Below are 13,196 nucleotides of genomic sequence, written 5' to 3' on the forward strand. Positions count from 1 at the left end.
ACAAAGAAACAATTCCATAGAAAACAAAAAACTTTTCCCCCTCCTGTGTAATATGCAGGCCCATGGAAGCCATTGGCCTCCTTTTGACTTCCATGGGCTTTAGACCCAAGCCACTGCTACCATATGAGTTCAGAAAGTGGGGGGGGGATGAACTTCAAGAAAAGTGCCAGTCCACAACCGTACGAAAGCTAATGAATTCAGAGTTTGAGCTACTTACCGTTTAGGTGTGTACACAAAAGCCCTACAATCAGTAAAGAACATTTCATCAAACTAAGTGACCGCTAGACCTCACATAAAATGTTATGTCTGTTAATTAAGAGCAAAGTATTTTCTTACTTGTCTTCCTGGTGGTCTTCCTGGTCGCTAAGTTCATCATCATCTACCAGGTGCCCAAAAGGTTCAGAAGAAATGGATACCATGTTGGAAAGGATGATTCTGCTGTCACTGCTGCCTGTCAGCACTAATTGGTCGTGGGAATGATTGTAGCGGACGTTCCAGACCCTAAAAACATCAACCCCACCACAGAATCAATCAGTTGAACCACTACCTAAAGAACGCAGGTATAAGCATGTTGTACAGCTTTCAAAATGACAAGTCAGTTTCCATCGATGGATTGTTGAAATCTATTACCTGCTATCAAACAAGTCTAGATATTGAAGGCTGCGGACAGTATACCAACTTTTCTACTCTACGAATAGAAGGAACTTCTGTGTTTGGAAGGAGAATTGTGCTCACGGTGTAAAAATGTTGGCTATTGTCCAATGCAACCGAAAGTCACGTATGGGATGTTTTAAGTCATGGCATGAAAGACATATAGTGAGTTTTGAACAGCAACAATAAAATGCCAGAGGTGCAGGTTGCAAGGATGGGATAGTGGCAATCTCCCAGACTCCATCAGCCCCAGCAAGCATGGCCAAACTTTAGGGGTGATGGGAGCTGGAGTCCAGCAATATCTGAGGGCCACAGGTTTTCTATCTCTGTACTAGAGCATCACTAAGCCGAATACACTGGCTGTGCTCATCCAAGAAGTGAAACCCCAGCTTGTAGTACAATGTCAGCCCAGTTGCTTGTCCCAAAACCACTAGACTGGATCCAGAGATCTGTGAGAGATCTGGAATGCTCCTGCTGGCAACAAGAGGGAGTGGATACTGGCAAATCATCTCTCCTACCTCCCTTCCTCCCCATACTGTGAATGGAAGACCCTATTGGTTCTAATCCTTTCCCAAAATAGAGTAACTCATTTTGTTCATGGAAGGGCTGCACATTTCAGTCCAATATAACTTGCTGCTCCTACCAGCCTAGAGAAATAAACACACGTTGTTCTTTTTCCTGGGCCGGATAGCATTGCTGCCTTTCCTGATGTATTGCGTAAGCACAGCAATAGCTCTACAATGTTATTTCTGTCTGGGACTGGGCAACTGGGCATTAATGTACTGCAGCTGCCCTGGAGGCAAATACCAAAGCAATTCACGTCAATACCTGGATGAAGCCTATGAGAGAGGGATTAACAAAAGCCTTATCTTTTGCTCCTATTCTTATGGCAGCAATGTCTTTTAAAACTTTTTATTTCATTTTGCAAGGCCAGTTCTTTACAGAGCCTACCAACAAGTTGTAAGGAGGGGGAGACCCAAAAGCCCAGATCCTGCAATTGAAGTTTTTGCTTATTGTTTAAACACAGCGTGCAGATATTCCGAAGACAAAGCATTCCCCCATAAGCAAAACATGGATTATTTATTAATGTGATAAATTGAGCCCAAAGTTACCCCAAATCTGTGCTGGGTATGGTTAAAATAGTCCAAAAGACAAAGGGAGGATTAACACTATTAACTGAGCTCTTGAATATCATGTTAATACCAAATGTCTTCAGATTTTCTGTTGTTCTAATGGCTTAATAATCTCCTCAGTAAATAAAGATGTTTCCACAAAGTTGCCTCTTCGATGCCAGTGCTGAAGTCGCTTCAGGGCCCAGAATTATTTTGCCGCAGATGCTGCCACCCTAAAAATCTATGAAATCTGAACAACACTCTGTCTCTTGGCTATATAGAAATCTTTCTACATTAATCTTCAACAAAAGGGAATCATTAATCTCTGCTGTAGAAACACATTAAAACTATTTTACAGTATGGACAATACCTTCCTAGAAAACAAATCAACATTTGCTAGCTTTTAAAATATTTTAAAAAATCTGTATTCTGCTTAGAGGAAAGAAAGAAAGAAATTATCTGCAGCACCAGCTGAACTTGTTTGCATGGTTTTCAGAAAAGAACAATTAGCAGATTCAATTTGATAAATCCTTCACCCAAATAAATTCACTTTACCAGTGGGAATGCTCTTCCAGTGTCTTCACTGGCTCACTGACGTTTCTGGTGTCCCAGAATTTCACCTTGCAGTCATCTCCGCAGCTAGCCAGATAGTACTGTTTGTTGGGATTAAAATCGAGGTCCCTCACCAGCTGTCCATGAGCATTTTCTATACAATATATTTGACTGCAGGAGGAGAGGGGCGGAAAGAAAAAAAAGAGACACATCAAGAAAAGGCAAATAGTGAAGCCCAGCCACAGTGCTAATAGAAAACAAGGGGCATGTTTGCATTGCAAATTAATTTGCTTCAATTTAGGGCAGCAGCGACTTGCTGCATTTGCTTTGGTGCCAAGTGCTGGCATATCAGCTTTTCTCCTTTAAAATTACTCCTGGGGTTAGAATGGGATGCCTGCGAATAGCCAAGTTATTTTGGGGCAGGTAGACAGGAGAGAAGACTCCCTGGAAAAGATCCTGATGTTGGGAAAGATGGAGGGCACAAGGAGAAGGGGACGACAGAGGACAAGATGGTTGGACATGAGTCTGACCAAACTGTGGGAGGCAGTGCAAGACAGGAGTGCCTGGCGTGCTCTGGTCCATGGGGTCACGAAGAGTCGGACATGACTAAACAACAAAACAACAACAGACAGGATTTAGGGCATCACAGCATACATACAGATAGTTACAGTGGTGCTTCAGTCACTCATTCTCATTCTCATTCTCGTTTTCTCTCCCCCCACACACACACACCACCAGCATCACCTCCAACGCCACACAGGCAGCTGGTGCTGGGAAACATCTGCCTTGTCATTAGAATCAAGCCAGCATCTTGTCCTTTAACACATTAGTAGCATCGCTTGGATTCATACCAGTGCCAAAGCCCACCTTCCACATAAGAAAATTTGGGATGATCTAGTGAGCTCACGAATCACCATCCACATATGAAAGGTGGAGGTGTACCACAGTGAATTTGAGGCAGGACAGGGACTGCATACAGCTACCTCTCACAGGCGTGGACTCTAAACAAGCATATTGTTCAATAATTACTTTACCATCAGCTCTGTTATGTCTTTCCCCCTCAACTTCCAGTTCTTGGAATATGTGCCATCAAAGAACATGTAGCCAGAAACAAACAACTGCTGTGTGCATGTCTTAAGTTTTGCAGGCAAAATATTCCAAACGAACGTGAAAAATATATATATTGTAGGCCGCATTGCCTACTATTGTCTGGCCATGGGATCATCTGCTTAAAACAGTGCCACCACATTTTCTTCTCTGAAATCATTTGTCTATTTGCATATTTATATTCCCCTTCATTGGGTAATACCAGAGCAGTTCCCAACAATGTATATTAAAACGCAACGAAACGTAAAAACCACCGTAGAAACAGCGATTCTACTAAAAGCTCAGCATGAATAAACAGCAAATTCCCGGGTGAATAAAATGGTCTCTAAGCAGCTGTCAAAAACTTGATCAAGTCAGTGCTTGCCTCATTTTGGAGGGAAGAGGGTTCCATTAACTGGGTGCCACAGCAGATAAGGCCCTCCCCGCATATGTTGCAAGAAGAATCTCAGCAGGCTGTGGCACAACCAGACGGTTCCCATCTGGGAATCTCAGCATATGACCTGGTGTATAATATGGGGAAAGGGATAAGGGCATTTTGTGGTGCTCATGAGAGTATTTCAGATTTCCAAATGGGCGCCCAGCTCAAAAAAGGCTGAGGAGCTCTGCTATAATCTCTCACCACTTTGTAGCTACAGGAGTCCAGAAGCTAAAAGGGCCCTGGTGTAGCAGATGAGACGAGAGGGAGGCGGGAACCATGACTTCCTGGAGGGTCAGGAAATTGCTTTGAACCCAAAGGTCACATTCCCACATGGACAACCTTCTGGGGTTTCATGGCACTGGTAGGTGGAGTCAAAAACAAGAGTAGGCGGAGCAATGGAGTCAGTGCCTTCTGCTCAGCTGCTAGTAATGTGTCCCCCCCCCCTTGCCAATGTACACATCCCAATAGCTTCAACTTTGGTTTAGGGTGCTCCAAACACAGCCTTATGTCCCCAGCTTTCAGCTTCTTTTCTAGTCCAGCAAAGCCTTTTAGGTAAAATTAAGCTAAGAGAGACAATGCTTCTCTTCTGCTTACTATGATCAGCTTTGAACACACCCATCTGTGAACTCTTCTGGTGCCATGCCATGAGTCCAATTGCAATATAGACTGATCTAGTGCAGAAGCCTGAAGTTAGGTTTTAACCCATATTCTTGAAGAAAATGGAAAAGGAAAGTGAGAGAATTACTATAATCATTTAAATACATTTTTTTTTAACTTTTCCTAATCAAATCAATCAGTTTTGGGGTATAAAGGAATGTAATTGGAAACAATGGAAATATAGTGCAGCACCCATGAGCACTCGGGAGACATAAAACCAAATTTAAAGTCATCTCCCCCTTTAAGGCAGCAGAAGTTATTACAAGACATCCGTCTTCCGAGGCTAGTGATAAATTACTGTGTGCTAAGGGGATAAGCTGTATCTTAAAAAAGCTTGCACAGACTTCTGTTGTCATGGCAACAGATGTGCACAACATCACTCCTTTGCTTATCAAAATTACAACTAGAGCAGGAAAGGAGTCCTATATTTCTTATATTGAAGCTTTCGGTTTTTGGCATTCAAAATTTTTGATACGTTGCGGCCCCAATACTAAACACAGTTGTGCCAGCCAACTGACTGTCAATAGATTGCAAACTTCTGCTGCATTATCTCTAAAGATACTGTCAAAATCAAATGGAAACCTAAAATTCATCCCTCCTCAAACAAAGCAGAGCAAACTCCAGACCTAGCTAATCTCTCCCTCCAGCCCACCCCCTAAAAAACCCTCTAAAATTTGAAAAAGAAGTCGTCATTAGTATACCAGAGTCAGGCAGCTTTAAAATAACAGTCTAGAATGGAAACGTAAGTCACTCTGCTCTGGACTGAACTGCTGAGTTCAACGGCACTGGCACATTCTAAAATAGGGATGGGGAAGCTGTAGCCCTCCATCACGATCATTCATGACCATTGGCCATGCTGGTAAAGACTGACGGGAGCGGAAGAGCAACAACATCTGGAAAGCCAACAGTTCCCCACCTCTGCTCTAAAAACATCCACACCTAGCTCTATTTTAAATGAATGGTGTTTTTTTCTTTATCAGTAGCTTAATAACAGCAGGATTTACACATACTGTACATATTGGATGTGAAGAAAAGGGATCCTTTAGGCTGCTGCTATAGCTTATTGAATCCATGGCAGACACCTAAACTAGGCATGTAAACTAGTGAAATGACTACTTTTGATACCTGCTTTAAATTTTAAAAAAACACCATTAAAAAAGGTAACTTCCAAGAAAGACCCAACTTTTATACAGATACAGATATATACAGAAAGAAGAAACCACACTCCTTACGTCATAGTGCGTATATCCCATCCTCGAATGGCAGTGTCGTTTGCTGTCGCAACCTGAGTGCAATTATGGTGGGGACTCCATCGTCCGGAGGTAAACTTCAACTGTCCCTTTCCTTCCAAGGCGACGGAATTTGACAGCTGCGTGTCAGAAACAACTCAAGTGAGTGACTCTCGTGTGAAATGCCGCTGAGTTGCTCTAGTACAGAGCAACTCACTTCAAAGGTAAGAAGCAGGACAGCTTGAAACTTAAAACAGCGAATTATTCATGTGTCGGACAATAACATTCATTTCGTAACACGCCTCACTGACTTGTTGGCGAATTACACCTGGTTCTACCTAGCACAAACGACAACATTTGTCAATTATTGATGGATAAGATAAAAATGGTTTTATTTATTTCTTTATTTCATAACATTTATACCCTGCTTGAGTGTAAAAGAAAACCTCAAAATGGTTTTTACAAAGTAATTCATTTTCACCTTTTAAAAAAAGAAGAAAAGAGCAAGGAACCCTTACAAATACAGTGGTACCTCGGTTTACAAACTTAATCCATTCCGGAAGTCTGTTCTTAAACCAAAACCGTTCTTAAACCGAGGTGCGCTTTCCCTAATGAGGCCTCCCGCCGCTGCTGCCCTTCTACCGTTTGGAATCCATTCTTAGACCGAGGAAAAGTTCTCAAACCAAAACACTATTTCCAGTTTTGTAGAGTTTGTAAACCAAATCATTCTTAAACCGGACTGTTCTTAAACCGAGGTACCACTGTAGATGGATAAGTTTGGGAGGAAAACACCTGTGCTACCTCTCTCAATGCTAGGTCTTTTCAGATATTGCTAGGATAAGCCTACATACTCAGAAGGTTACAGCAACACGTACACCATTTTTTAAAAATTCCATCTTATAGCTCAGGGAAATCCCACAAATAAACAGTGCTTTGCAATCCACTCGATCTTCTCTTTCCAGTGCAAGCAGAGACACAATTCTAGGCTCTGCTCCCAATCTCCCCTTTCCTACTGTGTCTGAGGGACCATCACCTCTTCTGAACAGGTCCACGAATATGGAATAGCCCCTAAGCACAAATGAAGGAAAATGTATTGAGCTTATTATTGTGCTCCATTTCCTAGAACACAAACAGGTCCCTGAAACACCTGTATTCCTTAACAATACAGGTGACCAGCCTGTGACCTCCAAACTCATTTTATGCAGCCCCTGGCATCTCATCAAATGCCCTCCTTCCCCATCCCATCAGAGTTCCATCCTCTTTAAGTCCCCCTTAATTTTCTTAGTTTTTTTTTAAATACATTTTAAAAAATGTCCCCTCCCCCTTTATATGTAGTTTCAGAACACCTTTAGAGAGGAATATGTAGTAGGAGAAAAGTTTCTACTCTTTGTTTGTGAAGCTAATTTTGAAAAAGAACATGCAGGAGATGCCTGAGGTGACTCATAAATTGGAGCAGGGTGGTAGTGGTTTGGGTAGAACGTCCAATGACTAGAAGAGAGTCCAATGAGATCAGATCAGATCAAATTTATTGCAGCTATAAGCTCATACAGAGTCCAATGACTAGACAGAGATCTTCACCCATCTTCATGATTAGCTGAGCAGGAATTATGCAGAACAACCAGATGCATGCAAATCACCTTAATTTGCATAATTATTTCATGTCACAAGTCCGCTGTCCATAGCATAGAACCTGCAGCAATGTTTTTTTAATTTTAAAAAATAGTATAATGCCCACAGCTCGACCGACAGAGAAAGCAACTGCCTATGTGCAAACATAGCTAAGGAAAGAGTTAATGTGGACAATGTTTATTTGGAGGAATAGCTCAGCTAATGAAATACATGCGACAGTGATGAATTTCTGTAGCTAAATTCCAGTGAAGTAAATGAGAGAGCCCAAGAATTCAACGCTCAGTAGAAAAATTCCCTTTCTATTAAGTGGTATGACTTGTAACAGACTGGAGAACTTCCCAAAGGAAATGCTTATATTTGATACAGATTGGAATTAAGGAGAAATATGGTAACTTTGAGATTATGAACGAAAGAGACTGCCTAGGACAATGAAAAGCCTAATTAGCATTCAAAGAACCTTAAAGCAAGGCGAGGCAGAGCAGCCCAGGGGGAGCAAGAGGAGAAGGAGGAAATGCTAAGCATGTCTGTAAAAACCTGACACTTCAATCAGACAAGAATGTTGATCACAGCATGCAAACAGACTTTGCTCTAGAAAGAGTTGGCCAACTGTTGGCAAGGGAGACAGTGAGTAGAATATTGGTCAATTCAAGGGAACACTGATGGCAACAGCCAAAAAGGAACCGGCTGGTTGACCAACATGGGGGAGAGGGGAGACGTAGGCCAAAAAGGATGAACAAAGGCTTCACACAGGAAGAATCATGACCGTTCTTCTGCGGGTGTGAATAATGTGCGGTTTCTGAAGATTGTTTCATGGTTGTCGAAAGATTTTCCTCACCAGGTATTAAAACACTTACTTTCCTTTGAAGCAACACAGACACACACACACACACAGAGAGAGAGAGAGAGAGAGAGAGAGAGAGAGAGAGAGAGAGAGAGAGAGAGAGAGAGACAGACAGACAGACAAACAGACAGACACACAGCTGCTTGGAATTCAGTTTAAATATGTTAGCAACTTGCTTATCAATTAAACAAATGTACAGAAAAGTAATGCTCCCACACACAAAATGAGGCCTCGTTGTAATTTGTGACACTCCTTACCACTGCCTTGCTTGAGCTTTCTTGCAAATCCCACAGAAGCAAGTGATTATCAGCCAGAGAAATTAATCTTTTGCCATCTCCCATCGGCTCCCATGCAACACTGCAGGCACAAAAATTCAACAACGTCACTTAAACAATCCAAAACAGGCACACACATGCAAGTCCCTGGGGATGCATTTATAACCTTCCACTTAACTATAATCTGCAGAAGACGTTATCGAGTGGCCCTGTCTTTTTGCAGTTGTTTGGTGCTGCCACTGTGCATCCTGTTGGTGTAATCATAATCATAAACCATTTAATAGATCAAATATCTTACTTAAAAATCTATTTGTCCCACTTTATAGCAAGCACTCTTAAAGCAACTTACAGATGGCCATTGGAATAAAGTAAAAAGCAATGCACTACACCTTAGAGGTATGTGGCACCTGCCAGATGTGCCTGGATTAGACTTCCCCTCACCCCTCACCAATGTTTATGCTGACTGAAGATGATAGGAGTTGGGGTCCAACAGCAATGGGAGGCCCACCCCTCCCTTAAATAACATGAATCCATCACCAGGTAGTGGAACCCGAAACAGACTATCACATCGTTTTCATCCCATGATGGCTTTACTATGATATGCAGAGAAGGTAAAGTAAGCCTTACCCCATTGTGTCAAAGATACTTTTAACTCATATTTGTATTCAGTTACCTGAGCAAAGCCCTTAACTACATGTGATTTGTCTTCATAGTCAATCACTATCAACAATTGGGAGATATTGGAAACAGAAGGTGGAAGAAGCAACAAGGGGTTTTTCTCTCTTGGACTTGTTCCTCAATAACAGGGAGGAATGGATCAACGAAGTGAAAGTACTGGGAACCTTGGGAGGAAGTGATCATGTTCTCTTGGGTTTCATTATTGGGTTTCACAGGCAAGGGAATGCTAAGGGTAATCAGACATGCACTCACTAATGGTTCCTCATCATTCTAGAAAAAAATGACAAGTGGGGTGCCACATTTTGTCTTGGGCCTAAAGGTATTGAGCGGACGCTCATCAAATTTGTAGATGACACCAAACTGGGAGGGGTAGCAATTTCTGCCAGAGAAGGCAGAAATTGGGATTCAATATGACCTTAACAGATTGGAGAACTGAGCCCAAACTGAATGAATTTCAATAGGGACAAATTTAAGAACCAGCTACACAAATATAAGATGTGGGACACCTGGCTTGCCAATTGTACATGTGAAAAGGATCTATCTAGGGGTCTTAGTAGACCACAAACTTAACATGAATCAACAGTGTGGTGCAGCTATATGTGGTTAATGCTATTCTAAGCTGCATCAACCGAAGTATAGTGTCCTGATACTGCTCTATTTTGCCTTGGTCAGACCACACCTAGAGTACTTTGTCCAATTCTGGGCACCACAATTTAAGAAGGATATTGACAAGCTGGAAGGTGTGCAGATGAAGGCAACCAAGATGATAAAGGGCATGGAAACCAAGCCTTATGAGGAACAGTTGAGGGAATTGGGTATGCTTAACCTGGAAAAGAATATATGATAGCCATCTTGAAATATCTAAAGCAGGCACCCCCAAACTTCGGCCCTCCAGATGTTTTGGACTACAATTCCCATCATCCCTGACCACTGGTCCTCTTAGCTAGGGATCATGGGAGTTGTAGGCCAAAACATCTGGAGGGCCGCAGTTTGGGGGTGCCTGATCTAAAGGGTTGTTGTGTGGAATGTGGAGCAAGCTTGTTTTCTCCTGCTCTGGAGGCTAGGACCCGAATCAATGGATTCAAGTTAAAAGAAAGGAGATTCCGACTAAACTTTCTGATAGTAAGAGGTGTTCGAAAGTAGAACTGTCACCCTTGGGAGGTGATGGACTCTCCTTCCAGAGGTTTTTAAGCAGAGGTTGGATGGTCATCTGTCATGGGTGCTTCAGTTGAGATTTCTGCATTGCGGGGGGTTGAACCAGATGACCCTCGGGGGTCCATTCCAACGCTACAATTTTTTTTATTTGAAGGAGAAAGAGTCTCTGAATAATTAAGGGCTTGCTGCCTTAGTTTCATCTCAAGAAAAGAAACTGTTATATTCATTGGCAATGCAAAGTAACAAAAAACACTCAAGGGATTTGTGTTAGACATCTGATTCCTGGCCTATTTTTATAAGACTGCTGATTTATATATTCACAACCCTATACTGTTTTTTTTAAAAAAAATTTTTTAAAAAGTTGAGAGAGACAAGCAAAGCAGTAGTGCCCAAATGAGGAACTATTTTATGAACTATTTAGGTCAGCAACTACCCACTTTAAGTGTCAACCTTCCTCCTGAGCACTTAGAAAATATCTTTCGCATATGTTTCCATTTACAATTGTTTAACACCTATTGAAGAAGTGTGATCCCTTGCTCAGCGATATTATGCATATGAAAACAAGTATTTTTGTTTCCAATCCAAGACAGGGTTTGTTTGATATCACCACTGGGAGGTGAGCTAAACATCTAGAAATATATTTTCAAATTGTCTGGAATTTAGGCTGCAATTCTATGCACGATTAACTGGAAGTACGTCCTACTAAACTCAATAGGACTTAGTTCTCAGCAAACATGCATGTGATTGCAGTGTCAGGCTCCAAGTATCGGAAGAATGGTAAAAAGAAAAGAAAAAAGATTTTGCTCTAATGATTTACCGATATTGGAATCCTTTTTCAAAAGCCATTTCTTTGGGTGCTAATTCTAACTGCCTTTCACTTACATTAAGATATCTTTAAACTTTTCAAAAAGTGAACATTATCATTGGCATTTCTGATTTTCAATGAGCTGTAAGAAGGTGTTAGTATCCTAACAGAAAGGGTGCTAATTAGAAATAAGTATAACTCAACGAACCCACCTTGAGAACATCTAACAGTATTCAATCGGTCCTTGCGAGATGGACATTTTATTTCATTACTAATTCATTTTATTGGATCTCATAGCTCACTCTTTTATAGATGTGATTGTAGCAATCCTTCAGGATTTATGGTGAAAATGAAGGTTACCGTTCTTCCCCACCCCCCTTAAATAAAATAATTCCCCTATACCAGTCTCCTGTTCTTGTAAATTATGGTACTGTAATGGTGAAGACCAAAGTCTGCAATGCATGCTATGAACTGCTGGCAGCCAAGTGACAATTTTGTTTAAAAAGAAGCATAGTGCCCCAAACAGACTGATTTTTAACCTCTTATCATGAAAGGTTCGTGTTTTTTGTTTTAATCTTCAGCAAGCTCCTTGCTCCTAACCATGTTTCAAGAACTTTAAAAGCCTGCATCAAGCTGAGAAAACTTTTTACCTTAACTAATGGTTGAAGATGTGTCAATTACCTACTCTTGCTGTAGAAATGTTACAGCCAAGCAGAGCCTACCCAGCTGTTAGGTATGGTAAGGCCGCTGCTTCAGGCGACAGAAACTCTACAAACATCATGCCCACATGTGCTCCACTGCCTCCACCACCAGTGGCAGAGATGCGCCGCCAGCAGCGCCGATTTGGGGCAAGATTTCACCTGAAATCATACAAGAGCTTGCGGAACACACAATACCTAATGAGATTTGGGGAATCACCACGATCTTGCCCCAAATCAGTGCTGATGGCGGTGGCATTCTCTGCCAGCAGTGGGTGTGGCAGGGCGTGCAGCAGCGGCAGAGCAGGTGGCGGTGGCAGGAGTAGGTAGGTGGTGGTAACTAGCCTAAAAGGAACTACATACTTGAATTGTGGTCCCTGGGTAGAACTAGCCATATTCAAAGCTGGCTTTAGGTTCATGTGACAATGCTTCACAATTCTCCCTCTCTCCCAATGTATGTGTGCGTGTTGCTGTTGGTCTATTCAGCAGACAGCTTCTGATTGTGCATAGAGTACCAGAATGATATACCTTCCTAAACAAAAAAAACCCTATTAACACAAATTTCTGGCATTTCCCTCTATGTTGTGTTAAATAATCAGGGACTGAGTTAACTTTGTTAGCTATAATTCTTTAGGTTCCACACGTGGAACATGGACATATTGATAAGAAGCATTTCAGGTCAATTCCTACCTAAAACACAATGAACATTTATTGAAAGCCAGATACAGGTCCAAATCATTCATTTATTCTGTGAGCAGATGCACCCCATATTTGAAAATGTAACACAATGTGCCTGGCACTTTATAGAATGTTCCTAGGAGCTTACAATCTGAAATTGGACACATAGGAAACAACAGAGGAAGTGGAGAAAGAGTGGGGTATGGCGAAGCAAGCAGAGAAAGGAGGCAAAGATAAAGCCAAGGCTACATGCCCACTCAACAGGCTGGAACAGCAGAAAGCAGTGGCGCTTGTTGATTTTGCTGCAACAGATTAAGACTTCCATGGCACCCTGAAGATTGGCAAACAGTGTAAGCTTTCATGGGTCAGAAAGTGGGCATCTGGCAAAGCTTATGTCACAGTGTTTGTCAGTGTTTAAGGTCCCACAAGACCATTGTTGCTGCATCTTTTTTTTAAGCATCAATTTTATTGAAATTTATTTTCATTATATAATACCTCAGGTTACAAACACTCACTTCCGGTTACAAACTCCGCTAACCTGGAAGAGTTACCTCGAGTTGGGAACTTTGCCCCACACCTCTAGTTAAGAACAGTTTCAGGTTAAGAACAGACCTCCGGAACAAATTAAGTTTGTAACTAGAGGTACCACTGCATATATATGTGTGTGTGTGTGTGTGTGTGTGTGTGTGTGTGTGTAAACTAAGCTAATGT

General features: G+C 41.8%; 1 protein-coding gene across 2 annotated transcripts in view; it reads right to left on the reverse strand.

Annotated features, from left to right (window-relative positions):
- The window catches only part of EIPR1 (EARP complex and GARP complex interacting protein 1), a 60,675-nt gene that overhangs the window by 13,668 nt on the left and 33,811 nt on the right, over window positions 1-13,196 (reverse strand). The window contains exons 5-9 of one of the 2 annotated variants that reach the window (XM_035109919.2): window positions 8,454-8,553; window positions 5,730-5,866; window positions 2,319-2,486; window positions 337-501; window positions 218-241 (exon numbers count right to left, since the gene is read on the reverse strand). In XM_035109919.2, the coding sequence (XP_034965810.1) occupies window positions 218-241; window positions 337-501; window positions 2,319-2,486; window positions 5,730-5,866; window positions 8,454-8,553 (594 nt within the window). The remainder of the gene's footprint in view (window positions 1-217; window positions 242-336; window positions 502-2,318; window positions 2,487-5,729; window positions 5,867-8,453; window positions 8,554-13,196) is intronic. The other variant, XM_035109920.2, reaches the window with a different exon arrangement.

Source organism: Zootoca vivipara, chromosome 3 (assembly GCF_963506605.1).
Source record: "Zootoca vivipara chromosome 3, rZooViv1.1, whole genome shotgun sequence".
In the NCBI taxonomy this organism is placed as follows: Eukaryota; Metazoa; Chordata; class Lepidosauria; order Squamata; family Lacertidae; genus Zootoca; species Zootoca vivipara.